The sequence below is a fragment of the Cydia strobilella genome, chromosome 23, assembly GCF_947568885.1.
Source record: "Cydia strobilella chromosome 23, ilCydStro3.1, whole genome shotgun sequence".
In the NCBI taxonomy this organism is placed as follows: Eukaryota; Metazoa; Arthropoda; class Insecta; order Lepidoptera; family Tortricidae; genus Cydia; species Cydia strobilella.
In genome coordinates this window covers 4,611,805-4,637,802 of record NC_086063.1, presented here as the reverse complement: position 1 = coordinate 4,637,802, position 25,998 = coordinate 4,611,805, and the positions used below count along the sequence as shown (strand labels likewise).

Below are 25,998 nucleotides of genomic sequence, written 5' to 3'. Positions count from 1 at the left end.
TAGCCAAATCTATTTAAAAAGGCGCGAAATTCATACATACGCCGCGCTGGTCCGTCAAGGTGCCGGCGCGGCACGCGGGAGCCTATCGTAGCATTCGTATCTATCTATACCTATAGGTACCTCGCCCGGTCGCCCCACCCCCCGCTCAGCTTCGTAAGCGCGGCTTGACTTTTCTTGTCATTCATTAGTTTGTTAACCGTGCACATAAATTAGATGCCGATATTACGTGAAATTAATGTAATTATGACTTCAAAATGAGTACAAAATGTTTGTTATGTGGACTGATTATTTTTAGTTACTTAGTGGTCCGAGAGCTGGTAGACATTTTGGAGTAGGTCCTTGAGGCAAGCTGAAAATTTGCCTGATACTTCTCCTCATCATCATCATCACTTAAGAGCTTTGCTCTTGTCGGTGGAGTAATTGCCAGTCCTTTCTTTCCTGAGCCAGTCTTTTGATTTGCTCGTACGATGCATTCTCTTTTACTTGGCTCAGGTATGTGATTCTAGGCTTTCCACTGCCTACTGCCTCTCGAGCACTGGAGGTCTGGCTGCAGGGTAGCGGGGCTAAATCAACCCTTATATTTTTTAATATTTTTTAGGGCTCCAAAAAAGTTCGTGAGGCAATCTGTAGTTTTTACAGGTTGAAGTTAAGTATCTAAATAGTCAGAAAAAAATAAGCCTGAACATTTGGTCGGGTCTTTGACCTTGCCAGAAGATCTAAAAAGTAACGTATGGCACTTACTCGTACGTAAAATTAAGTTTGTCTACTATAGTAATTGTATGCATTACAAAGTTATTTTTGTAGTACAGTAAATTAAAGACTACTAGGTAGGATGTACAGTCAGCAATACTATTCGCTTAGCACCGTTGCATACAAACTTCTTTACAGGGGTGGTATCTTTTCTCTCCAGCTGACTGTACAATGTGATTGTAACTATGACGATGGTGTATATTTATGATGTATGTTATTTATTGTGTTTTTTGTATGTTACTTAAGGGCTTCTGTTAAGGGAACGAAAATTTGATTATTTTGCGCTACGACGCACGGTTCAGGAGATACAGCCATAAAGATTTTTTCGTTTTTTTTTGTTTTTTTTTAAATATTAATTGAGGGTTTCTTAAAGTGGATCGAAAATTTGATGATTGTTTTTGTGCTACGACGCGCGGTTTAGGAGATACAGCCGTGTAAAGATTTTTTTTCGTTTTGTTTCATTGTACGACCGGTCTGGCCTAGTGGGTGACCCTGCCTGTGAAGCCGATGGTCCTGGGTTCGAATTCCGGTAAGGGCATTTATTTGTGTGATGAACACAGATATTTGTTCCTGAGTCATGGGTGTTTTCTATGTATTTGTATATTATATATATCGTTGTCTGAGTACCCATAACACAAGCCTTCTTGAGCTTACTGTGGGACTGTCAATCTGTGTAAGAATGTCCTATAATATTTATTTATTTATTTTTTGTGTTTTTTGTATATTGAAAGTGGGGAACGAAATTTTTTTTTATTTTTGCGCTGCGACGGACGGTTTAGGAGATACAGCCCTATATATATTTTTTTGTTTATTGTTGTTTTTTTGTATGTTATATAATATAAAATTCCATAACCAAAATTAAAATTTTTATATAAGTAGATATACTCAATATAAAAATTTCAAAATCTAACATAACTTTTAATAGAAATGTCCTCATACATCATAAATATACACCATCCTCATAGTTACAATCATATTGTAAAGTTAGCTGCAGAGAAAATATACCACCCCTGTATAGGTTTGTATGCAAAGGTGCTAAGCGAATAGTATTGCTGACTGTACATCCTACCTAGTGGTCTTTAATTTACTACAAAAATAACTTTGTAATGCATACACTTTGTTTAGTAGACAAACATAATTTTGCGTGCAAAAATAACTGCGATGCATACGCTTTGTATAGTAGAGAAACTTAATTTTGTGTGCAAAGATAACTTTGTAATGCATACAATTTGTATAGTAAACAAACTTAATTTTGCGTGCAAGTAAGTGCCATACTTTTTAGATCGCCTGGCAAGGTTAAAGACACGACACGACCAAATGTTCTGGTTTATTATTTTTATGACTATTTAGATACTTAATTTTAACCTGTTAAAAATACAGATTGCTTTTAGAACATTTTTTTGAATTTTGTGAAATATTATTTTGCACGCGTCTAGCTAGGTTACCCGCTAGCCCGTTGATCTATATACCGTTGATCTACCTATATATCAATGCCGTTTGATCGCTGCCTCGGCGGCGCACAGCGCGGCGCGCGCGAACATGCCGCTCGTTTGAAATGTAACGTAAATATAAGCACGGAATGCATACGTATCAGTATTTAGTGACGCACAAATTTTATATTTCTAATCTTTTGTGTGGGAACTAAGATCAGAATCAGAATCAGAATCAGAATCATCGCATTTATTCGTGATAAACTATGACATACAAAAGTATAAAAGAACAAAGAAATATAAACATAAAAATAAATAGTTTACCACGAAATGGTCCCGCCTCAGCATAATGCTAACCCAAAAGTCAGCGCTGATCTTCCGGCGAAACCATTTTGAGGGCCACGAACGAACGCAGCTGTACGACACGGCCCTATTTTAAAACACAGAACGCGACTTTGCGGCGGCGAATGGGCGGCGATCAGCGCCATCTAATCTGCCGGTGAGATGTCATGATGACATAGAGGGCCATGTCGTACATGTGCTGATTAATGTATTATTTATATAAAAAAATATCAAGAATATAAGATCATTGTCATGACCGTTTAATATTAACTCTACAAACTTTAATTCAATATTGGCTATACTGCTTAACCAGAAATCAATATCTAGAGAAGCACATTGTCTACATTTCTAATTTTTTACAAGTATAATAAGCTGATTCATAATATCGTAATTTTGCAATATCAGCTACTCTAATTATTTATTTACAAAATAATTCATGTTTTTAAGTTCACCAGAAAGCACATGTTCCAGATTTCTAAAAACCGAATATTGTGTATAAATTAAAGTGGTATTGAATATGTTAAAGGTTTTTGTAACTTTAATTCTATATTTACAAAGTTATTAGCAGAAATTAAAATATTTCAATATATCCGAACGCTCACCCTAAAAATTTCTAACTTTTTACGAAAGTCTTATTTAACATGCTAACAATGACATATCGAAAAAGAAAAAACTTTAATATTGTCAAAACCCATTTTTGTTCCACCGCTGGTCTATAATAGTAGTAATACCAGATGGTAGTAGATGTAGATTATTGTAGATCTATAAAGCGAATATTGAAGCGCAGTAACCCTATTATACGAGTGCGCCACGATAGTATAGGCAAAGAGGATATAATAGATAGAACGGTACTGTCATAGTAAATTTTGTAACCACAGTAAATTCACTGCCATCTATCGACACACTTTAAAACTAAAAATTAAGATTTATAAAAATACGATAAAATGTATTTAAATATGGATAAATGATCTTTTTTTATTTGCATTAATTATTTTTATATGATTTGACCCATGTCCTTTCACTGATATGCGTTAAAATTATTAAATAACAAACGAAACCGTCAACGCCCTCTATACGAGAGTGGGCTAAAGGTAGTAGTGGTGCCATCTGATCGAGAATCAAATTTTCGTGATTTTCGAGGCACGTTTTTTCCTTAGACTGTATCCATCTATTACGGAGTCATATCTATATCTTTGGTACCTATAGGTGTATATACCTATCAGAGCAGTCTAAGATTTCTAGAAATAGACTGCTAGTCTCTTGTAAACAACTCTCGTCTCGTGTATTAACAATAAGTACCTACTTTACAGTTAGAAAAAGAATAGTTTCTGAGTCGACCAGTCCTATAAAAACCAATATACTTCATGCGCTCCACTGTTCGCCTGCTGCTTAGCACTTGACCGTCAGTTTTTTTTAGGACTTCCTAAAGAACAATCGCGTATCACCAGCACTGATCACTCTGGTAAACAAGTACGCAGTGCTGCTATGGCGGGAGGCGCGAGGGGAGCAATTGCCTAAGTTTCTAGCCGACGCACCTCTTTGCCTCAAGTTAAAAGTCATGTGTCAAGCCTATAAAGATGTTGGAGATCAGGTAAATAGACTATCATCATCGTAGGGTATGTACCCAGAGTTATTATAACGGCCTCCTACTCCTAGCCTAGTCGTTAGTGTGCATAATCGCGCCGATACGTGCATTTCAACTTTAGTGGTCCGCGTGCCGCGACCGCTGCAGAGGACCATCGAATGCGCCGACTTCTGGCCGAAGGGGGGCGTGTTTAGGAGGTTCCCGGGCAAACTGCCGAATCCGACACAAGACCAGACGATTCCACGGAGCCACTCCGTTATGTCGTCTAGTGTGTAGGTAGTTTCAGTTTATAAAACGCATATATATGCTACTCTGTAAGGTATTTGTAATATGGGCCTTGTTGCCTGTTTTAAATTATTAAATAAATAATATTTATTGAATAATATTTATTTATTTATCTATAAAGATATTCATGAAATAAAACTATGACTACGCTGTAAAGAGTTCGAAACGTCGGGATGTATTATAAATTCAATATACGCGATATAATCCGTTTTCATAGTTTTATTTCATGAGTAACTATCGCGGTAACCGAAGACAATATTATATAAAGATATTATTTGTACCTACTGTTAAACTAGCTGATTGAGTCCAACACAGTCCATCCATCCATCATTGATCCGGGATCAACGGTCATCAAACAGCTAGTTTTTTAAAGAGCTTAAGATATTCTTAGATTCTGTTGTCTTGTGTATTATTAGGTAATTCAACAAAAAGTACCTACTAACAAATAACAATATTGTTCTTTACAGAGCCTGAACCTTTTATCCATTAGAAGCTTTGTAAATAACTTACCTAAAATATTTCTTTTATCGTAGCACCCAGTGTTCAAGAGCTGCGAGCCCGCTCTGCTCCGCCTCATGGTCGGCTATCTCCGTCAATACTACTACGACGGAAGTAAGCCTATGATCTTCAGTTAATGGGTCCAAAACAATAACATTTTCACCTCATCAGCTCGAACAAGCCTACTTTCGTCACTCCCTGGAGTGAGGAAAGTGCGACTTTCGTCACTCCAGGGAGTGAAACAAAGTAGCTTTTTTATTTAGTGAAGGCCATGAACTGCCACTTCATACTTCGGAGTCTGTTACAAATTCGAAATACATTTTAACCTTTAATATGTTCTCACTACTGAGGTGAAAAATTATATGTGTCACACGAGAGCAAAGTTATTTTACATCTCATGTTTTTGAGTCCGTCGCTACGCCAAGATTCTAACATAGAATCTTTCGCTTACTCGGGACTCTAAATCAACACTCGCAAGAAAAACCAACTTTCCTCTCTTGTTGCACAATAGTTATTTGTTATACAAGGGTGCAAAGTTGTATTTTACCCGCGAGTGTAGAATTGAAACACAAGCAAGCGAAAGGATTCTATAGGTGAACCACGAGCGAAGCGAGTGGTTCTAAAATAGAATCCTGAGCGTAGCGAGTGTTTCAACACACGAGAAGTAAAATACATTTGCGCCCGTGTATAACACAAAACTTTTCACCTCACTATAGCGAGGAAAATGCAACATCCACAGGCGTTAGATCATCTTCATCACTGGAATCACTCATTTCTTTACGATATTATAACAGAAAACTCTGGAAGTTGTGTATTTTTACGTGAGTCGGTGAGAAAAGTTTTTTAGTAAAAAATTGTTGACAATGTTGACATTTCTGACGTATGAAATGTCAACGATGCGTTTTGAAATTGCATCGGCTCAACTTGTGCGTTCAGAATTATATTTAACATCATTATAAAAAAACAAACGTTTCTTATGGAATTTTAAGGTTTATGACTTAAAATCATTAAATAAAGCTAAATTTGGTATTTTTCATTAGATTCTCAAACCATTTATTTAATGATAATTAATATCGAACGAATCATTATCATAAACGATTTACGTTTTGTTATCTGTCAAGCTACTTAAACACGCTCCATCTAAGGTCAAATTACTTTCCCCACTAGTGGATAAAACGCGTGTTTCCCCGCTTGTATTGAAGGATAAAAGACAACTTTCCGAGCTAGTGAGGGAAAAATAGCTATTCTCATTTTTTCGCATTTGGTAAACAGTATTGAGAAAATACACCGCTCCCCAGCGGAAAGAGCGAAAAATGAAGCCTCTCTTGCCATACAAACCTCTCATATCTTCATAATTACAAGTGTAAGAAGCTAATGTAAAAATCTGTAAGTCACACAAACCTCGCCGCCGCCGTTATTGTATGAAGTTTACGCTCTGATTTTAAAACGACATTCAGAAATAACAAAGTTTGATATGAAAGTTTTTCATGAGGGATAAGACAAAAAGTCGTCCGTATGTCGAAGCATTACGGGCGACTTTTCATCCCCCTCATAAAACAACCCTTTCAATCTTACCCCAACCAGGCGTGACTCACTCCGCGATTTCGTCGCGCCGCTACAAGTACATGCGGCCGCCCCCAGTTCTGGGGTGTAGCCATAGTAATTGCGCACCGCTACGGAACCGCCGCATGCGCCACCTAGCGGTCATATCTGACGTAATAGACGCGTTTTGTTAGTGAACCTTCTGTACCCAGTACTATTATTTATTCTGTGCCCCAACGCTCTTACATTAATTACGTCTAGTAGTGGTACTAGTTTTCGTTGCTAGAAAATTTGTTTTAAAATGAGAGCGTAACTTCGATTGTATTGAGAGCGGCTAGATATTGTCGAGTTCGTGTGACTGTTAATGATTGATATTGTGCACAGATATGTACGTGGTGAAGCAGGGCGAGATCACCAACTCGATGTACCTCGTACAGTCCGGTGAGGTTCAGGAGATCAGCGAGAACTATGATGATTACGAGGACCAAGGCGTGAAACGAAGGATCTTTACCACGGGAGAGTACTTTGGCATTGTGAGTGTAATGAGACTGACGATCCGAAATATAGTAAACGTAGGTATACCCTGACAAGATTTTATTTGACATTCGCCATGTTGCGGATTTTTAGAGGTAACAATGAACAGTGGTAAAATAAAATTTTCACATAACAAAAGGATGCGTAGCACCTATAAACAATAAATCAGTCGTTGACGTAGGTACCCGGTATTGACATTTTATTTGACTATAGGTATATATGACGTACGTACGCACATTATTGCCATGTGTTATGTAAGCTGTTTGTACGTTGTGTTGGTGTTACCTTCATCAACGGCCCCGCTGAAAGATTTGCTATTAAAAGATGTTTATTCCATCTGCTATTATTATTTTCAGGAACAAGGACTCATTCGTGACAAGCCATATGACTATTCTTACCGAACTACGAGCAAGTCCCAAGTTCTGACACTACTCTTAGACGACTGGGAGTATCTTTTACAGCACTTCCCAGACAGCAAGAAGCTGATAGATGACTATCAGAGTAGTCATCGTAGCAAGGACGATGGACCCCCACCTCCACCTCCTGAAGCCAATGGTACCCTAGGTACTCCGGGTGGCTCAGAAACGACCATAGAGGAACAATGGGGTCCATCGGATGGACCTTCAGGGGGTCCAGATGTACCTCCAGGTGCGCCGCCGGATATGAAATCGGGCGAACCAGAAGATCCAACCAGCAAGACAGCCCCTCTGATCGAAATAAAACGCACCATTTATAAGTATCCTGAGTCTAAAGAGCCCGAGCGTGAACCCGCTGTGCCTGATGGTCTAGAAGGAACATCAAAAGATAAGTCTAAAATGGTGAAACTAAAAGACAAAACAAAAGCGTCTTTATTTTCACGAGACCCGTCGACTGAAGGTTCAAGCGAGAACATTAAATCGGCCCTTAAGGTTTCTGATAAACCTATGAGAACTGAAACGGCTGTTAAATTTCGCGAGGAACCGCTTCCCGCTAGCAGCTCAACGCAACTCTTTGAACGTATTCGAAACGCAGCAAAAGCCGTAGATAAGAAGCTGGCGAGTCGAAGCATGCGTGGCAATGACGACACGCCATCGCCAGAATTAATCAAAGAGTCAGAAGCTGTTGCAACACATCACAGCGTCGAGGAATACCTAGCTTACAAGTACAAGATGCGTGAATCGTATCAATACCGCCCCAAAATGGAAGATGAAGACCAAATTGACTCTGACGTCGGAATGAGCCCCAGTCGTCGGATGCGGGAGAAATACCCCAACCAAACACAAAGCTCGATTCATGATGGTTCTGGTAGGGAGCACTTCGTGCATTCACAGCTAGCAGAGTCTGAATATCGTGTCCATTCGCCAGAAAGTCAAAGTGCACCCGTTTTGAATCTTGAGAGACCTTTGGGTGATTACACTCCTTCTAACGTTTCACTCATTGGACTTCATCCTACAGCGACTGCCTCTGATGTAGACATACAGCCAAGAAAAAGTCCGTCTACTGTAGCACGAAAGGACTCTCAAGCACCAATGACTTCCAAACAAGCCATGCAGCAATCTGACAAAGCTGAACCCAAGAACGCAGACACTGATCAATATGACGATCGAGGAAGCAGAGAACCCAAGAAAAAACCGAAAGATGATCATGTAACTAGGACGCCTTCAGCCACAGAACTTCTTGCGTTACCCGCTCCTTATGACAACTTTATGCAACAGCCATCATCAATTCCTGAAGAATTCCTTAACATAGCAAAACCAGAGATATCTCATGATAATGATGCGGCTCGAACGGCCTCTGCGGAGGGTTCTGTCACTGTACCGAAACTGCTTGCGTTGCCGCCCGCGCCTTCATCTGAATTGCCTACGCCTGCGAAAGTTGCACTGCCTGAAATTGCCCAACCTGCAGAAATTGTTACTGAATGTGAACCATCTATCACATCAATGGGCCTTTTACAAGAAGAAACTCCAACGCCCATAGTGGCACCCCCAAAAGATCAAGCAACTGACCTTGCTGCATTGACAGAGACTAAAATGCTACTCGACGCTGCAGCACCAAGCACCAAAAACACGCTATCCGACGAGGCTTTAAATATCAATGTTGACTCAGAATCAGAGAGACAAAAGACAGATGCTCACAAGTCAGAAGATCAAAACAAGTCGGGTGAGAAAAAGACTGATCAGGACAAATCTACTGATAATAATTATAAGGATCGCATGGATAAAAAAGATTAACTCTTTCAACGCCTACCTATATCGTGCGCGGCGCCCCAAGTAGCACAGTAGCTGTATAGCAGCCGAATAATGTCTGGGTACCGCGTCATCATGCACCTTGTCGTAACGCATGAAGGTTGATATTGGGCTGTAGGTTGATATTCGGACAAGTGGATCTTTTAACCAGAGCAATTGGATTTCTATTTTTATATTTTATTTAACCCGTAGTTACCATTGTTATGTACGGTAATTATAACGAGTATTCTTTTGAGATTTTGAGGTCCATTGGAAAGCGAGGATCTAAAATAATGTACCATTTAGGTATAAAAATATTATTAATATTCGTTAATATTAAAAGTAGGTACTTATTGCAATAATGATGCACAGTAATTGAATCTTGTGTATTTTGTTTTATTGTTCTTAAGGCGCTAGGTCCTGTTTTTGACCAAAAACTGTTAAGAGCCTATTTCTTCTAAATGGGTTAACAAAAAAATATGAAAAAAAATTGGGATAGGCTGTATCAGGGACACAGCCGCAATGGTTTACGTGAAACATAATGTGGACCACCGCTATTGCAAGGCCCGAAGCGTCCAGGAAGTTAATGCTCAAACACAGAACAATAGCAGAAGTGTCTAAATGCGAAGGCCGAGCTCCGCGTAGAGCCGGTAGCCCGAAGCCTCTTGGAGTTCAGTGCTCAAACACAGGACAATAGCACAAGTGTCTATACAACTCTATTCCAATTGAAAATGGTTTTAATAGCAGTAAATAGCTACTCCCGGCGGCCTAGCCAAGGTGACGATCGCTCGCGCTTCGCTATCGAATCACTGTGTATCTCTCTCTATCACTCTTCCATATATTAGATATTAGTGACAGTCGCGTTTTGTTCGCTACGAGCGTTAGCGATTGGCATGTTGTCTACGGGGCAAGCGACCTAACCCTTAAATGCATATCGTTGCCAAATGTATACAAAGCATTGGACAATTGGACAGATTCCTAGATCCTACATCCAAATAAATAAATAAACATTTTTTCCAACCAAAAATAAAAAATCATGCATGTAAGGGCTAAGCCAAGGTGACGATCGCTTGCGCTTCGCTATCGAATCACTGTCTCTGTATCACTCTTTCATATTAGTGTGACAGTGACAGTTGCGTTTTGTTCGCTACGTAGCGTTAGCGATTAGCATGTTGTCTACGGGGCAGGCGGCCTAGCCAAGGTGACGATTGCTTGCGCTTAGCTATCAAATCACTGTCTCTCTATCACTCTTCCATATTAGTGTGACAGTGACAGTTGCGTTTAGCTCGCTACATAGGGTCAGCGATTGGCATGTCTACGGGGCCTGCTTCCGTATATAATCGACTAAAATTGAAACAAGAGAAACCCTTATTCAAATATTTATTGTTAAAATCATTTAATATTTATTGTTAAAATCATTTACATCAGTATGATGACATCCAACTAAACCCACAGCACTTAAGACTAAAATCGTTTGTACACCAAAACTCAAAGCTTGCTAACACACACACACATACACACACTCACGCACACATTCATACGATATTACTTATCGCAACTAGTCAAATTGCCTTACTTAATTATTACATTGCAAATTTACGAGTAAATATAAACTTATGGTCAAACGGTGCGACATACGCCAGAACTTAGGATGGTTTTTCCACCTATCCAATTTATTTGTCCAGTGTGCATTGAGTCTCACTCTTATTAGGCAAAATGTGACGCAAATACACATTGGACCAAGATATTGGATAGATGGAATACCACTCTTAGGGTCTTCCTTACATATATCAACGCGGATTGGGCAAGCCGATAGAAAAGACCTTTATGTCTGCGCAATAAGAGCGAAAAAGTCGTCATTGGGCTCGACTCCCATCGGCCGACGCGGCGACGCCTTGTTCACTCTTATTGCGTAGTAATAAGGGTATTTTCTATCAACTTTAGCTCCGCGTCGATATGTTTGGGGAGACCCTTAGGCGCCATAACATGTCAAATGCATAGCGCTCTAAAAATGTTTGTGTCTATCTTATAAAAATACATAATTCAGCAAATTGCAGTATGCACAAATGCTGAATTCGTTTGATAACAAATTATTTTATTTTCCTTTGGCGGCTATAACAAAATCATGTGTTCTATTTCTAAATTTCACCCAAAAGTGCTTTCACGGTAAGATCTAAATAATACGTACATTACTTTCGTATTGCATACGATTGTCTATAAAAATACTATTTCTAGCGTTTTTTTAAGGACAATGAATTGGTTTTAAGTTCCTATCTAAACTAACAGAATAGATACTAATGAAGTTTTATTCTATCAAATATAGTACTGTCAGTAGCAGAAGTTGCTAAGCGGGCGAGGTGTTCAAAATGATCTTGACGCGACTCACGTCAAGATCATTTTAAACACCTCGCCCGCTTAGCAACTTCTGCTGATGTTGACTGTACTTGTGACGTTATTTAATGTAATTTATTATATTAACAAAATTGTAATTGTAATGTATAGTGCATTAAACACCCGATTATTTTTGTTTTACCCATACCACATTCCCATATTTTCTACATATCTTTTTGATATTTAATGCAAAACGTTGTTCTAACATGTGCTATCCCAATCATTGTTTTACTAAAAAATACCCTGAGAAAAGTAACGTAACTGCGCGACTTTGTTTCATATTATGATATTGTACATATCTATACTTTAATACTTCACTTTGCCATAAATTTAATAAAAACGAGTCACTATAAGAACTTAATATCAATGAAAATTCTTTATCTACATCATAAACCGTCCATGATGCGTTCAGAATCTGCAAATTACGGCCAACAAACTATTTTGTTACAACAAATGTATTATCTGAAATGTTATTATTTCGTAATAATAAGTCTATATCGTTTTAATAATGCTATTCAAATTACGAATATCTCTGAAAAAGAAAGGAATTTGATTTGACCTTATTTCTAGTATCAATTCGTAATGAAATGTCAATTGGAAACAGTGTGATCTAATGTCGTCGCAATGGCGGTCGTAACAATCGAAGTTAAACTATCGTGAGACATATTAACTTCACTAACTTAGCGGTCGCAACATGTGGTTTCTGAACACATATTATAGAGACCTTATAATAGAGGTGTAGATAATTAGGCATTATGTAGCAGTCACACAAACTACTATTAGTTACTATATTTTGCTTTAAGTTTATTGATACACATACAGTATAAAAAAGTGCGATGAACCGACAGGCACACTGGTGTACATAAAACAGTGAACAACCATATTGCTTCAAAAACTAAACATCTTTGACATAAACTAAGTAATCTTAAAGTATGTGATTGAAAATCAATTTACTTGGAATACTTATCTTGCAGTCCATTACCATTGTAAAATTTTCAGGCTACTTTTAAAAATGTTCATTTTGATTTACTAAATAAGTTTTGCGGCTATTACAAGCCCATTATTTCAAGGTTATATTATTATAATATAACCATTTGGCGAACTTCTAATCACAAATAGCTTTTATTAGAAGTTGAGTTATAAGATTATTATTCTAGCAAGCCAATTTTGTCAGTAGATGATGGCGGCCAATTTAAAAATTGTACCCGCGAAGGAATGTCCCATACAAATTTTAAAATTCGCGCCTTTTTCTACTGACAAAGTTGACTTGAAAATGTTGTTTACTACATAAGGACTGACACACACGGATCTTTAAATTTAAATCTCAGTGTCTATGGTCTATGACTATGGTCATTAAAAATTTTAGTTTGGTAAGTCGTTTGACAGTGGAGCATACAGAGAGAATTACTGTATTTTTCTTAAGCTAGGCATTATAACATAGCCTCAAAAAATGGGATGAGTAGTGTTTTTATTCTACTGTTAGTCATTACTCGTTGGCAGACTATAGATTATAGCAAAAAACAGATACCATAGACAAAGATCAGAACTTATAGTCGGACCGAGCTAACTCTGCACACACTACACAATGACGTGTGCAAGTTTAGAAGTAAGAATAAACGTCAAATCTATGAAAATATGTGACATTTTCAACCAAAAGATACCAAATTGTCGCTTGTCAATAAGGTCGATTTAAAATTGAAGCTGTATTGACAACCGACAATAAGTCCCCGTTTGATTGAGAATGGCACATATAACGTGGCACTTTAGCACTTTATTTTGTCAATGTCGATGCAGAGTTACCTTCGATAGACTTTAGGCATTGTTGACGTGTCGGTCGTGACTCTCTTTCATTAGAATCTTAAAAGTAGCTCAGCTAACGATATAACTCCACAGACACAAAAAAAAAATCTCATTGACGGAATGACCGAGTAGTTTAGGTTGTTTACATTCTTCTAATGTGCTAATGGTATAGACTATAAGTATGTAGATGTTCGTGTAATCGTGTCCATAGCGTTAGATGTGGTCGGCTCGGGTCGGGTGAAGTGTGAAGTGTAAAGTGTAAAGTGTGAAGTGTAGTGTAGGGCTCCGGAGGGCGGCACTAGCGCCGCTCGGCGCGTCACTTCTTGTCGGCCACCGCGTTGCCCGCCGCGTGAGCACCGTAATTCTAGTACAGATACAGGATATTAGGACGATGGATTAATACATACTGGTCGATGGTAGAAATAAAATTATATGGTTTCTTCATAAAACGAAAAACAAAAGTGACTTAAAAATAGGTAACTTAGAGTTAGACCAAGACAAGTCTGCAACGATTTTGATAGCACACGCAGTGCAAGTGTTAATTATACGTCATAATTTCATAAAACTTTGACGTTTAAAATAACACTTGCACTGCGTGGGCTATCAAAATAGTTGCAGTCTTTTCTTGGTCTAACTCTACGGAGTTCCGTGCGTGGCCGGGATCGAGAATAACATTGTTATTCAAATTTTTTTAACGAAAAAAAGTTATTGATGAGTTCGATCAAAAATAACATTACGCATTTTTAGAAGCTACTTTCATATGCTTTTGTGCAAAAATAGTTGCAATTGTTACAATGCTGAGTGGTTAAAAACCTATGTTAAAAATTGTTTAATTAGAACGTTCAAGGCGTAAAGGGTCAGAGAAAGATACCCGCAATTTCCGAACTTCGGTCTCAAGATTGCTATAGCTTTTGGCAATGATCTAAAAAAGCGCTAAAATGTTTCAAAAACTGCTGTCTGAACCCACTGCACGTTAAGAACATCTTAGTCTGTACTCTCGCCAATCCAGTGCCATAAAGAATAGTAGTATGTACCTGGTATGTTTCGTAAAAACTAGTGCCTACGCCAATTCTTGAGATTAGTTGCCAAGCGGACCCCAGGCTCCCATGAGCCGTGGCAAAAATGCCGGGACAACGCGAGGAAGATGATGAGTATATACCTGATAGTACTGCGCCCATTGCGCCTGCTGGTCCTGGCCAGTTTGTCCCGCCTGCTGCTGCCCTTGCTGGTACTGCGAACAAACCGTCACGTTAGTCACGGAGGTAACACAACCATAGTGGCCTACGGCTTAGCGTAGAATATCGCTATTATATTGCCCTTTAAAGGTCAGAGCACACCGGGTGCGTGTGCGTAGACGCGCAAATTTTTGAGCCGTGGACGCACACGTCATGAAAGCGGTGTGCGTGTCTCATAAGTATCTGTAATATCTGTATACGGGCACGTGTACGGGAATTCTACGCACACGCATCTTTAATTTGTTTCCTAATAGCATTCCCAGCTCCGTCGCTAGCCCAGAATGGTAATTACCCCCGTGGGGGTAAAACTGGCATTTTACGGGGGTACCTTTCTATAAGAAAAAATATTAATGATTGGGGTAATTTTTTTTTTTACTACAATGGTTAGGAACCACTGAGATAGGAAGTACGAACCATACTGTCTCACCTTAGCTGGCCAAAGGGCGCCGTAAGCCCTTAAGATATTGTATATATGAGAGTGGAATTTCTAAATGGGTCAGTGAGGGCAGCTACCAGATCCCGTGCTGCTACGCGAAAACGGTCTTAGAAGACCTTCCCTCGATTTCATATTAATGAAGATTGGCGTTTACAGATTTTGGAAAAACATACAGGGTGCGAGAAAAAGGTCATGTGACAAACTTTTTTTTGATGCCAATCGATCCCATTCCTATGCAGGATCAAAAGCTTGTATGGGACTAAAAAAATAAACGGCTAGAAAAGCCACAAATGGAGGAAAACTTTTCCCATACAATTTGTATGAAAATGAAAACTTTTATTTTTCACATGCTATTTTTCCAATCGATTTCATTCCTATCCAGTATCAATAGTTTCCTAGGGGTCAACTTACGGTAATGTACGAAAAAGCCACAAATAAAATAAAAACTTATTCCATACATTTACTATGGAGAAAACGTGAAATTTTATTCACAGTTTTTTTATCTCGCCTATCAGTCCTACAGTAATGTCTTCATACAGTATTATGGTCCTTAAACGTAACAGGACTGATTGGCGAGATAGAAAACTGTGAATAAAATTTCACGTTTTCTCTATAGTAAATGTATGGAAAAAGTTTTCTTTAACACCTGTTAATGGTTGGTATTTACCCCGGGCCAGCCCTGTTGCTGCTGCCACTGCTGCCACTGGTACCACTGCTGCCACTGCTGCTGCGTGGCCTGCTGGCCCCCCGCGCCCCCTGCGCCCGCCCCCGCCACCTGTCCCTTGGCGGCGCCGCCCTGCTGGCCCGCCTGCTGGTTCCAGTTGTTCCAGTTTTGTTGCCAGTTACCCCAGGCGGCTGGAAATTATCACATTTTACTAACGACATCCTAGACTAGTCTGTAGTGACCCCGCTTACGAAGAAGGTTCCTGGGTTCGAATCCCGGCATGGGCATTTATTTCAATAAAACCGATTATTACCGCTTTCGTATTTCGATATTGTAAGGCAACGTTTTTAAAATAAATAAAAATCTTAACGGGGTCTTTATTCGGAGGGTAGAGTCCTTTTGTGTTGCGCTTAAGACTCAATAAAGGACTTGACTCAGGGCTTAAAAGACTGAAGCTTTTTTACCGCAGTCCCGTGAAAACGAGTCGTTTTTCAAATTTAGACTCAAAAGACAGTTCCTACCAACACTAGAAACAACGGTTGAGACGAAAACTTCGTAGCCTTTAGGAATAAGTTATGGTTTATGGGTGGTATATATACCTTGGTTCTGTTGATTCCAGTTACCCCAGTTGCCCCAACCCTGCTGGTTGGCCCATTGGTTCCATCCTTGCTGCTGATTGCCTGGCTGCTGTCCTTGTTGTCCATCCTAAACAAATTACATTGTATTTTTTAGACATTCATCATCAGTTAATCTAGATAGAATTTATTTAAGTTGAGAAAAACTGCCACGATCCAGCGCCGCCACCGCCACCTACACGCAAGCTGCATTACCTTGCCCTGCGGCCCCGCGCGCTGCATCTGCCCGCCGGGCGCGCTGCGGCCGCCCCCCGTGTGCCCGCCGCGCTGCCACGATCCCGCGCCGCCACCGCCACCTACACGCAAGCTGCATTACCTTGCCCTGCGGCCCCGCGCGCTGCATCTGCCCGCCGGGCGCGCTGCGGCCGCCCCCCGTGTGCCCGCCGCGCTGCCACGATCCCGCGCCGCCACCGCCACCTACACGCAAGCTGCATTACCTTGCCCTGCGGCCCCGCGCGCTGCATCTGCCCGCCGGGCGCGCTGCGGCCGCCCCCCGTGTGCCCGCCGCGCTGCCACGATCCCGCGCCGCCACCGCCACCTACACGCAAGCTGCATTACCTTGCCCTGCGGCCCCGCGCGCTGCATCTGCCCGCCGGGCGCGCTGCGGCCGCCCCCCGTGTGCCCGCCGCGCTGCCACGATCCCGCGCCGCCAGCGCCACCTACACGCAAGCTGCATTACCTTGCCCTGCGGCCCCGCGCGCTGCATCTGCCCGCCGGGCGCGCTGCGGCCGCCCCCCGTGTGCCCGCCGCGCTGCCACGATCCCGCGCCGCCAGCGCCACCTACACGCAAGCTGCATTACCTTGCCCTGCGGCCCCGCGCGCTGCATCTGCCCGCCGGGCGCGCTGCGGCCGCCCCCCGTGTGCCCGCCGCGCTGCCACGATCCCGCGCCGCCACCGCCACCTACACGCAAGCTGCATTACCTTGCCCTGCGGCCCCGCGCGCTGCATCTGCCCGCCGGGCGCGCTGCGGCCGCCCCCCGTGTGCCCGCCGCGCTGCCACGATCCCGCGCCGCCAGCGCCACCTACACGCAAGCTGCATTACCTTGCCCTGCGGCCCCGCGCGCTGCATCTGCCCGCCGGGCGCGCTGCGGCCGCCCCCCGTGTGCCCGCCGCGCTGCCACGATCCCGCGCCGCCAGCGCCACCTACACGCAAGCTGCATTACCTTGCCCTGCGGCCCCGCGCGCTGCATCTGCCCGCCGGGCGCGCTGCGGCCGCCCCCCGTGTGCCCGCCGCGCTGCCACGATCCCGCGCCGCCAGCGCCACCTACACGCAAGCTGCATTACCTTGCCCTGCGGCCCCGCGCGCTGCATCTGCCCGCCGGGCGCGCTGCGGCCGCCCCCCGTGTGCCCGCCGCGCTGCCACGATCCCGCGCCGCCAGCGCCACCTACACGCAAGCTGCATTACCTTGCCCTGCGGCCCCGCGCGCTGCATCTGCCCGCCGGGCGCGCTGCGGCCGCCCCCCGTGTGCCCGCCGCGCTGCCACGATCCCGCGCCGCCAGCGCCACCTACACGCAAGCTGCATTACCTTGCCCTGCGGCCCCGCGCGCTGCATCTGCCCGCCGGGCGCGCTGCGGCCGCCCCCCGTGTGCCCGCCGCGCTGCCACGATCCCGCGCCGCCAGCGCCACCTACACGCAAGCTGCATTACCTTGCCCTGCGGCCCCGCGCGCTGCATCTGCCCGCCGGGCGCGCTGCGGCCGCCCCCCGTGTGCCCGCCGCGCTGCCACGATCCCGCGCCGCCAGCGCCACCTACACGCAAGCTGCATTACCTTGCCCTGCGGCCCCGCGCGCTGCATCTGCCCGCCGGGCGCGCTGCGGCCGCCCCCCGTGTGCCCGCCGCGCTGCCACGATCCCGCGCCGCCAGCGCCACCTACACGCAAGCTGCATTACCTTGCCCTGCGGCCCCGCGCGCTGCATCTGCCCGCCGGGCGCGCTGCGGCCGCCCCCCGTGTGCCCGCCGCGCTGCCACGATCCCGCGCCGCCAGCGCCACCTACACGCAAGCTGCATTACCTTGCCCTGCGGCCCCGCGCGCTGCATCTGCCCGCCGGGCGCGCTGCGGCCGCCCCCCGTGTGCCCGCCGCGCTGCCACGATCCCGCGCCGCCAGCGCCACCTACACGCAAGCTGCATTACCTTGCCCTGCGGCCCCGCGCGCTGCATCTGCCCGCCGGGCGCGCTGCGGCCGCCCCCCGTGTGCCCGCCGCGCTGCCACGATCCCGCGCCGCCAGCGCCACCTACACGCAAGCTGCATTACCTTGCCCTGCGGCCCCGCGCGCTGCATCTGCCCGCCGGGCGCGCTGCGGCCGCCCCCCGTGTGCCCGCCGCGCTGCCACGATCCCGCGCCGCCAGCGCCACCTACACGCAAGCTGCATTACCTTGCCCTGCGGCCCCGCGCGCTGCATCTGCCCGCCGGGCGCGCTGCGGCCGCCCCCCGTGTGCCCGCCGCGCTGCCACGATCCCGCGCCGCCAGCGCCACCTACACGCAAGCTGCATTACCTTGCCCTGCGGCCCCGCGCGCTGCATCTGCCCGCCGGGCGCGCTGCGGCCGCCCCCCGTGTGCCCGCCGCGCTGCCACGATCCCGCGCCGCCAGCGCCACCTACACGCAAGCTGCATTACCTTGCCCTGCGGCCCCGCGCGCTGCATCTGCCCGCCGGGCGCGCTGCGGCCGCCCCCCGTGTGCCCGCCGCGCTGCCACGATCCCGCGCCGCCAGCGCCACCTACACGCAAGCTGCATTACCTTGCCCTGCGGCCCCGCGCGCTGCATCTGCCCGCCGGGCGCGCTGCGGCCGCCCCCCGTGTGCCCGCCGCGCTGCCACGATCCCGCGCCGCCAGCGCCACCTACACGCAAGCTGCATTACCTTGCCCTGCGGCCCCGCGCGCTGCATCTGCCCGCCGGGCGCGCTGCGGCCGCCCCCCGTGTGCCCGCCGCGCTGCCACGATCCCGCGCCGCCAGCGCCACCTACACGCAAGCTGCATTACCTTGCCCTGCGGCCCCGCGCGCTGCATCTGCCCGCCGGGCGCGCTGCGGCCGCCCCCCGTGTGCCCGCCGCGCTGCCACGATCCCGCGCCGCCAGCGCCACCTACACGCAAGCTGCATTACCTTGCCCTGCGGCCCCGCGCGCTGCATCTGCCCGCCGGGCGCGCTGCGGCCGCCCCCCGTGTGCCCGCCGCGCTGCCACGATCCCGCGCCGCCAGCGCCACCTACACGCAAGCTGCATTACCTTGCCCTGCGGCCCCGCGCGCTGCATCTGCCCGCCGGGCGCGCTGCGGCCGCCCCCCGTGTGCCCGCCGCGCTGCCACGATCCCGCGCCGCCAGCGCCACCTACACGCAAGCTGCATTACCTTGCCCTGCGGCCCCGCGCGCTGCATCTGCCCGCCGGGCGCGCTGCGGCCGCCCCCCGTGTGCCCGCCGCGCTGCCACGATCCCGCGCCGCCAGCGCCACCTACACGCAAGCTGCATTACCTTGCCCTGCGGCCCCGCGCGCTGCATCTGCCCGCCGGGCGCGCTGCGGCCGCCCCCCGTGTGCCCGCCGCGCTGCCACGATCCCGCGCCGCCAGCGCCACCTACACGCAAGCTGCATTACCTTGCCCTGCGGCCCCGCGCGCTGCATCTGCCCGCCGGGCGCGCTGCGGCCGCCCCCCGTGTGCCCGCCGCGCTGCCACGATCCCGCGCCGCCAGCGCCACCTACACGCAAGCTGCATTACCTTGCCCTGCGGCCCCGCGCGCTGCATCTGCCCGCCGGGCGCGCTGCGGCCGCCCCCCATGTGTCCGCCGCGCCCGCCCGCCTGCCCGCCGCGCTGCCACGATCCCGCGCCGCCACCGCCACCTATACGCAAACATCTATTATACTCTACTCGGACCGACGTTACTACTCATATTTCACAATTATGAATTGACCCTTATACAGGGTGGAAATAGATTTTGGGTCAGTGAGGGCAGCTCCCGGATCCCGTGTTGCTAGGCAAAAATGGTCTTAGGAGACCTTCCTTCGATTTCAAATTAATGAAGATTGGCGTTTACAGATTTTGGAAAAAACATACAGGGTGCGAGAAAATGGTCATTTTTGACAACCTTTTTTTTATGCCAATCGATCCTATTCCTGTCCAGGATCAAAAGCTTGTATGAGACCAAAAAGAAATTTCCGGCTAGAAAAGCCATAAATCGAGAAAAACTTTCCCCATACAATTTGTGTGAAAATGAAAAAAGTTTTTTTTTTCATGTATTTTTTTATGTCAATCGATTTCATTTCTATCCAGTATCAATAGTTCCCTTGGCCAGAAAAAGCCAGAAATTAAAAAAAACTTTTTTCATACATTTACTACGGAGAAAAAGTAAAACTTTCACTTTTTCTCCATAGGAAATGTATCAAAACAGTTTTTTTTTATTTCTGGCTTTTTTGTACATTACCGAAAGTTGACCCCAAGGAAACTATTGATACTGGATAGAAATGAAATCGATTGACATAAAAAAATACATGAAAAAAAAAAACTTTTTTCATTTTCACACAAATTGTATGGGGAAAGTTTTTCTCGATTTATGGCTTTTCTAGCCGGAAATTTCTTTTTGGTCTCATACAAGCTTTTGATCCTGGACAGGAAATAGGATCGATTGGCATCAAAAAAAAAGGTTGTCAAAAATGACCATTTTGTCGCATCCTGTATGTTTTTTCCAAAATCCGTAAACGCCAATCTTCATTAATTTGAAATCGAAGGAAGGTCTCCTAAGACCATTTTCGCCTAGCAACACGGGATCTGGTAGCTGCCCTCACTGACCCAAAATCTATTTCCACCCTGTATACTGGGTGATTTTGGGAAATTGGGATATGAAGGCAATTCGTAATTTTCAAATATCAATTCTTACGTTGTGGCTACTATACAAAGTTAGATGTCCCTGGATGAACTTATTGTGAGTATATTAGCATGGTTTTAAATGTAGTAGAACACACGCAGACACATTTATTACAAACTTTCCCAGCTAACAATTAAGTTTTCTGCCACGTACGTATCGCAAAACATTCAATACCGCTCAATGCTCATATCATAATTTTATGTCCTTGCCACGCTGCGTCCAAAATATAATTACCTTTTTTTTTTTTTTATTGAGAAACAAACAGTCTTAAAATAAACATAAGCAACTTAGCTAATAGCTACAAATTGATTTTTTATAGACCTATAGTTTCCTAATTCACACATAGGTACAATTAAAAAGTATTATGTAGTAAAAATTAAAAAGTATTATTATTACCGAAACAAGCAATGGTAAACTAGCGGGAAGACATGCAATTTCACCGTCACCGGGTTCAAACCCCAGCTCGTATCGGTAAGTTTTATCGAACGTATAGTTCGTAGAACTCTACAGTTCATTGCCCTTTGTGTACGATTTAGAAACGTTCGAGAAGAATATGATATTTATTTATTTTATTTATTAAGAAACAAACAGTCTCGTATATGTAACATCAGGTACAAGGGTAGTTAGTAGTATGATATAGTAGTAACCTTGCGGCCCCGGTCCCGGCGGTCCGCCCGGGCGCTTGTCCACGGGCCGGCCGCCGCGGTTGTCCGGCCGGCCGCCGCCGCCGCCGCCGCCCCCGAAGCGCTGCTCCTGCCTCGGGCCGCGCTCGCCGCGCATGCCGGGCGGGCCGCCCGCGCCCGCGCCCCCGCCCCCGCCCCCGCTCGGGCCGGACCCGCCCCCGCGCCCGCCGCGGAAACCGTCGCGGTCGCGGTTGAACGGTGGGCCGCCGTTGTCGCTGCAAATAAAAATTCCGTTGTTGATTTGTTGCTCCATGCATAGTTTACATTTTTTTTGACTCATCCCAAAATTCAGATTCCAACGTTCAATTCCTCTTCTGAATCGGCTTTTGTATCGACCCGTGCACCTTATCTTTCTGCCGTTCACACCCCCGCGTGTTTTATAACTTTATAAGTGACTAAACCACCACTCCAATGTTCCCGTAACGCTGAAGACCGCGACAAGTGAAGGCGGATTGCGAGGGCTGCACTATCCACAATAGATACCACCACTCTGTTAAGAGTGAACGGCTGAGCAGGGAGGGTCGAAGACTCGAAGGCTCCTGCGGCGGGTCGGGCCGGTCTCCGAGTCCTCCCTAGCGGCCGCCGCCGCCGCGTTTAGAAGGGCCCCAGCGGCTGTCGCCACCAGGTTTGTGCCCTGTTTCGGTGTTTGCTTTAACTGCACGGCGGTCACAAAACCTCAGCGCAGCTCCTTAGATTCAATCTATATTGCTAGGAAAACAAGTTTAATAGTGTTTGTTACCGTCCTCCCCACGGGCGATCGAAGCGTCCCTGCGGCGGGCCGGGCCGGTCCCTCGGTCCGCCCCAGCGTCCGCCGCCGCCGCCGCCCCCGCCCCCGCCCCCGCCCCCGCGGCCGGACGGCCCCCAGCGACTGTTGCCGCCCCCGCCGCCGCCGCCCCATCTGTCCTCTGTGGAAAGAACGGTGTATTAGTTCCTAGCTTTTGCCCGCGACTTCGTCTGCTATTAATTAATTTGGGTAGCTTATTTTTTTTCCAATCTGCATTTTATCGATTCCCCATAAAAACCTTCACCGCAATTTCCACCGCCTTAAAGGATGATTTCTGGGATAAAAACTACCCTATGTCCTTCCCCGGGACTCCAACTATCTCTGTACCAAATTTCAACTAAATCGGTTGAACGGTTTATGCGTGAAGTGGTAACAGACTGACAGACAGACACACTTTCTTATTTTTAATATTGAGTACGGATTTGCTCAGATAAATTCACATTGGGATTTCGAAAGCCTAATTTCTTTGGACGAATTTTTGACGAAGTATTATTTTTACATTTCGATGATACTTTGGTTGTTTGGTAATGCTCTGATATTGACGGTGGTTGAATCGGCCAGGACACCGGGGCATCAAGTAGTACCTTAAGCAGCAGCCCTTTCTCGGATCATACATTGCGGCCATCGGTAATGGACTTTCCTTTTAGGATGTGTACAAAATTCAACACTTAGATTAAGTAACATGCTATTGACTATCACTTTTTTATGATATCGCCTGACCGTCTGCAAGACGTTTAAACGATTTTTGCCCTTAAGGTGGTTCACCGGGAATGTCCCCGATTGTACCTACCTATGTGAAATTTCAGCCCAATTGAACAGAAGTGGGACTAATTCGACCCCATGCACATAACATACAAACATAGCAAGTTAAATAAAAGCTTGTAACATGATAAGGCACTGACCGCGATCTCTGCTGAAGTCCTTCCTGCGATCATCGCGGCCGTGCCTGCGGTCTCCGGAGCGCGGTCTCTTCTGCGGCGGCGCGTCGCGGCCCGAGGAGCGGTCCCTCTTTTCCCGCTCCTTCACCACTCCCGCCGCCTTCGCTTCCTTGTGGAAGGCTTCCAGAATCTTCTTCGCTTCCTCTTCGTTCAGCTCCGGATAGATGACCTCGTCGATCCACGAGCATTTCTCCGGCAGCGCGAAGTTGGCTACAAGAGAGGGTGGGTGTCAGTGTCGTTGTATGCGCGGTATCGGCGGGCTTGGGGGCGGTATAAGTTCGGCTGAGAGTTACCTTTCATGTCCATGATGGCTCCGTCTGGGACTTCCTTGCCGTCGGATTGCTCGCGTTTCGCGCTTCGCTCGGCGAATGTTTCCGCGTCCGGCACGACCACGACCGCCACCCGCCGGTACCCGTCGAATTCCCGCAGTTTTCTCCTCTGAGCCGACGGGTATACGTTCGTCTGTTACCGCGATATCGAAACCGCGTACCGTATTTAGACGTCCGTAGAAGATGTGGAGGAAAAGATTTCTCATTATAGTATTGGCGCCTCGCTTAGGCAGTATCCACCTAGAACAAGCTCAATAGAGATCCGCTTTGCGTTCAGTTTCGATTTAGGTAAATTCGTCAATACCGCTCCCTACTCACCTCCCTAGAAACATAACCTAGCAATTAAAGGGAGCATAAACGGTATAGTCCTTATAGTTAACTTATAATTAGGACGTACCTTGCGGAGTTAGTAGCCGATGCTTACGTTAATTCGACCAACCAAGAATAGTCTTCCACTTTAAATCTGATATCAGTCGATGCTTCCATACAAAAACGGCGAAGGTGTTAAGTTCCTATTCCACTTGGTCAAATTGGTTCTAAGATTACTCGCAAAGCATATAAAACATCCATTTCTGTAACTTTATCAAGGGTATGGTCGCCTTAGATCTCAATTGTTCTCATTCAGGTTGCTGCCAAAAAAAGATTTGTCATATTGTTTTGTTATTTTTCTCACCTGATCCAGAATGTAATTTCGCCTTCTCCCGTGGGCGAATTCCAACAACTTAAGCACGCATTTAGCGCCCTTGGACACCATGGCGTCCCAGCGGCCTTCGCAGGTGTCTCGGAAGGGTTTGCAGTCCACCTGCACACAAGGTTCGTATAGGGACGGTTCGCGGCCGGCGCGGGGGACTTAACCTACACCTTACAGCTATAGATATAGAGTATAAGTTGCTTTGATACCAGGGACGTCCGTTGAGATGTATATCCTCTTGCTCGGCGACCCACTGGTATCAATATTATAATCTTCTTGCGTCGTTCGTCGCTATGGCATATGCCTATTCTCTAAATGAATAAAGGACCTCTAAAGGTTGTTTTTTTTTTAGTTTTTTTTTTAAATGCTGATCATTTGCATCCTGTTGAAAATACAGACGGACATTAGTATCAGTTGTGAACAGTTGCACTCGTTAGAGTCAAACCTTAAGCTGCAAGAGAAATATCATTAGTTGTTGTGTATTGTGTTGTGTTGGTGGCAATCAAACAGAAATTATATTGGGAGATTCGAGGTGAATTGGGATTATTTGATATAGAAACGTGTCCAAACCATCGTACAGTTTATCTTAGTCAGGTCACTTAGTTGCTTTGCCGTATCTTAATAACTAATAAATAAATCATACTTACCATCTTTGCTATTGTGTAATATTAAATTATGTATTCCTTGAACTTATTTTCCCATGTAAAACATTTATAGTTAACGGTGAACTTAACATAAAACATATTGTATTCATTACATAATGAAAGTACAGAACTTTCATCGCAAGATTTTTTTCAAGTCATAGGACTCATGTGTAGACATATTTTATCTTCCATTCTCCTTCCAGGCGCAAAAATTAGCTCGCTTTGCGGATACCTTATTTGGCAGTGCAAGCATTAACTTTCAAATACTCACCTCAGCTTACTTATAATAATCTTGGAAGTAGATTCTAGCACAACCAGACATTTAATAAGAGTTGAAATTATGGATTAGATCGGAAACCTAGGTGTTTGGCAGAAATCTTTTTTGGCTGGAATTTGTTGCTTTTAAGATGAACTTTGACCAGTTTTTTGTGACTCTTTTGAGACCTTAAATCAACCATAAATTCTAGAATTATATCACCCAGATACTTACAATACTTTAATGTGAGCGCCCGCAGGACTGTTTTCTCAGTTATATCCTTTTATCTTACCATCATGACTCATTTCAACTTGTCTTCCAGTATATATAGATCTTCCGCTGTGGATATGGACATTGCCAAGCATATCTTAGGATAATAAATCATGTAAATGAAAAATTTAAATAAAATAAGTCTCCAAACTGCGACCTGCGGGCTGTCCGCCCCGCTCGCCTCGATTCCCCACGATATCTTAGTCATAATGTCATAAAAGCCA

At 45.7% G+C, this 25,998-nt stretch overlaps 2 protein-coding genes across 2 annotated transcripts in view; one reads left to right on the top strand and one right to left on the bottom strand.

The window, feature by feature from the left end:
* Positions 1-9,262, top strand: part of LOC134751699 (uncharacterized) — a 60,501-nt gene extending 51,239 nt beyond the window's left edge. Inside the window, exons 40-43 of the mRNA XM_063687144.1 lie at positions 3,940-4,113; positions 4,926-5,004; positions 6,817-6,965; positions 7,323-9,262. Coding sequence (XP_063543214.1) covers positions 3,940-4,113; positions 4,926-5,004; positions 6,817-6,965; positions 7,323-9,176 — 2,256 coding nt within the window. The 3' untranslated portion in view covers positions 9,177-9,262. The remainder of the gene's footprint in view (positions 1-3,939; positions 4,114-4,925; positions 5,005-6,816; positions 6,966-7,322) is intronic.
* Positions 9,263-12,900: 3,638 nt separating this feature from the next.
* LOC134751698 (heterogeneous nuclear ribonucleoprotein U-like protein 1) overlaps positions 12,901-25,998 on the bottom strand; it is a 34,861-nt gene continuing 21,763 nt past the window's right edge. Inside the window, exons 19-28 of the mRNA XM_063687143.1 lie at positions 24,587-24,715; positions 23,878-24,046; positions 23,549-23,794; positions 22,602-22,767; positions 21,827-22,077; positions 20,036-20,157; positions 16,296-16,401; positions 15,700-15,887; positions 14,521-14,592; positions 12,901-13,725 (exon numbers count right to left, since the gene is read on the bottom strand). Coding sequence (XP_063543213.1) covers positions 13,678-13,725; positions 14,521-14,592; positions 15,700-15,887; positions 16,296-16,401; positions 20,036-20,157; positions 21,827-22,077; positions 22,602-22,767; positions 23,549-23,794; positions 23,878-24,046; positions 24,587-24,715 — 1,497 coding nt within the window. The 3' untranslated portion in view covers positions 12,901-13,677. The remainder of the gene's footprint in view (positions 13,726-14,520; positions 14,593-15,699; positions 15,888-16,295; positions 16,402-20,035; positions 20,158-21,826; positions 22,078-22,601; positions 22,768-23,548; positions 23,795-23,877; positions 24,047-24,586; positions 24,716-25,998) is intronic.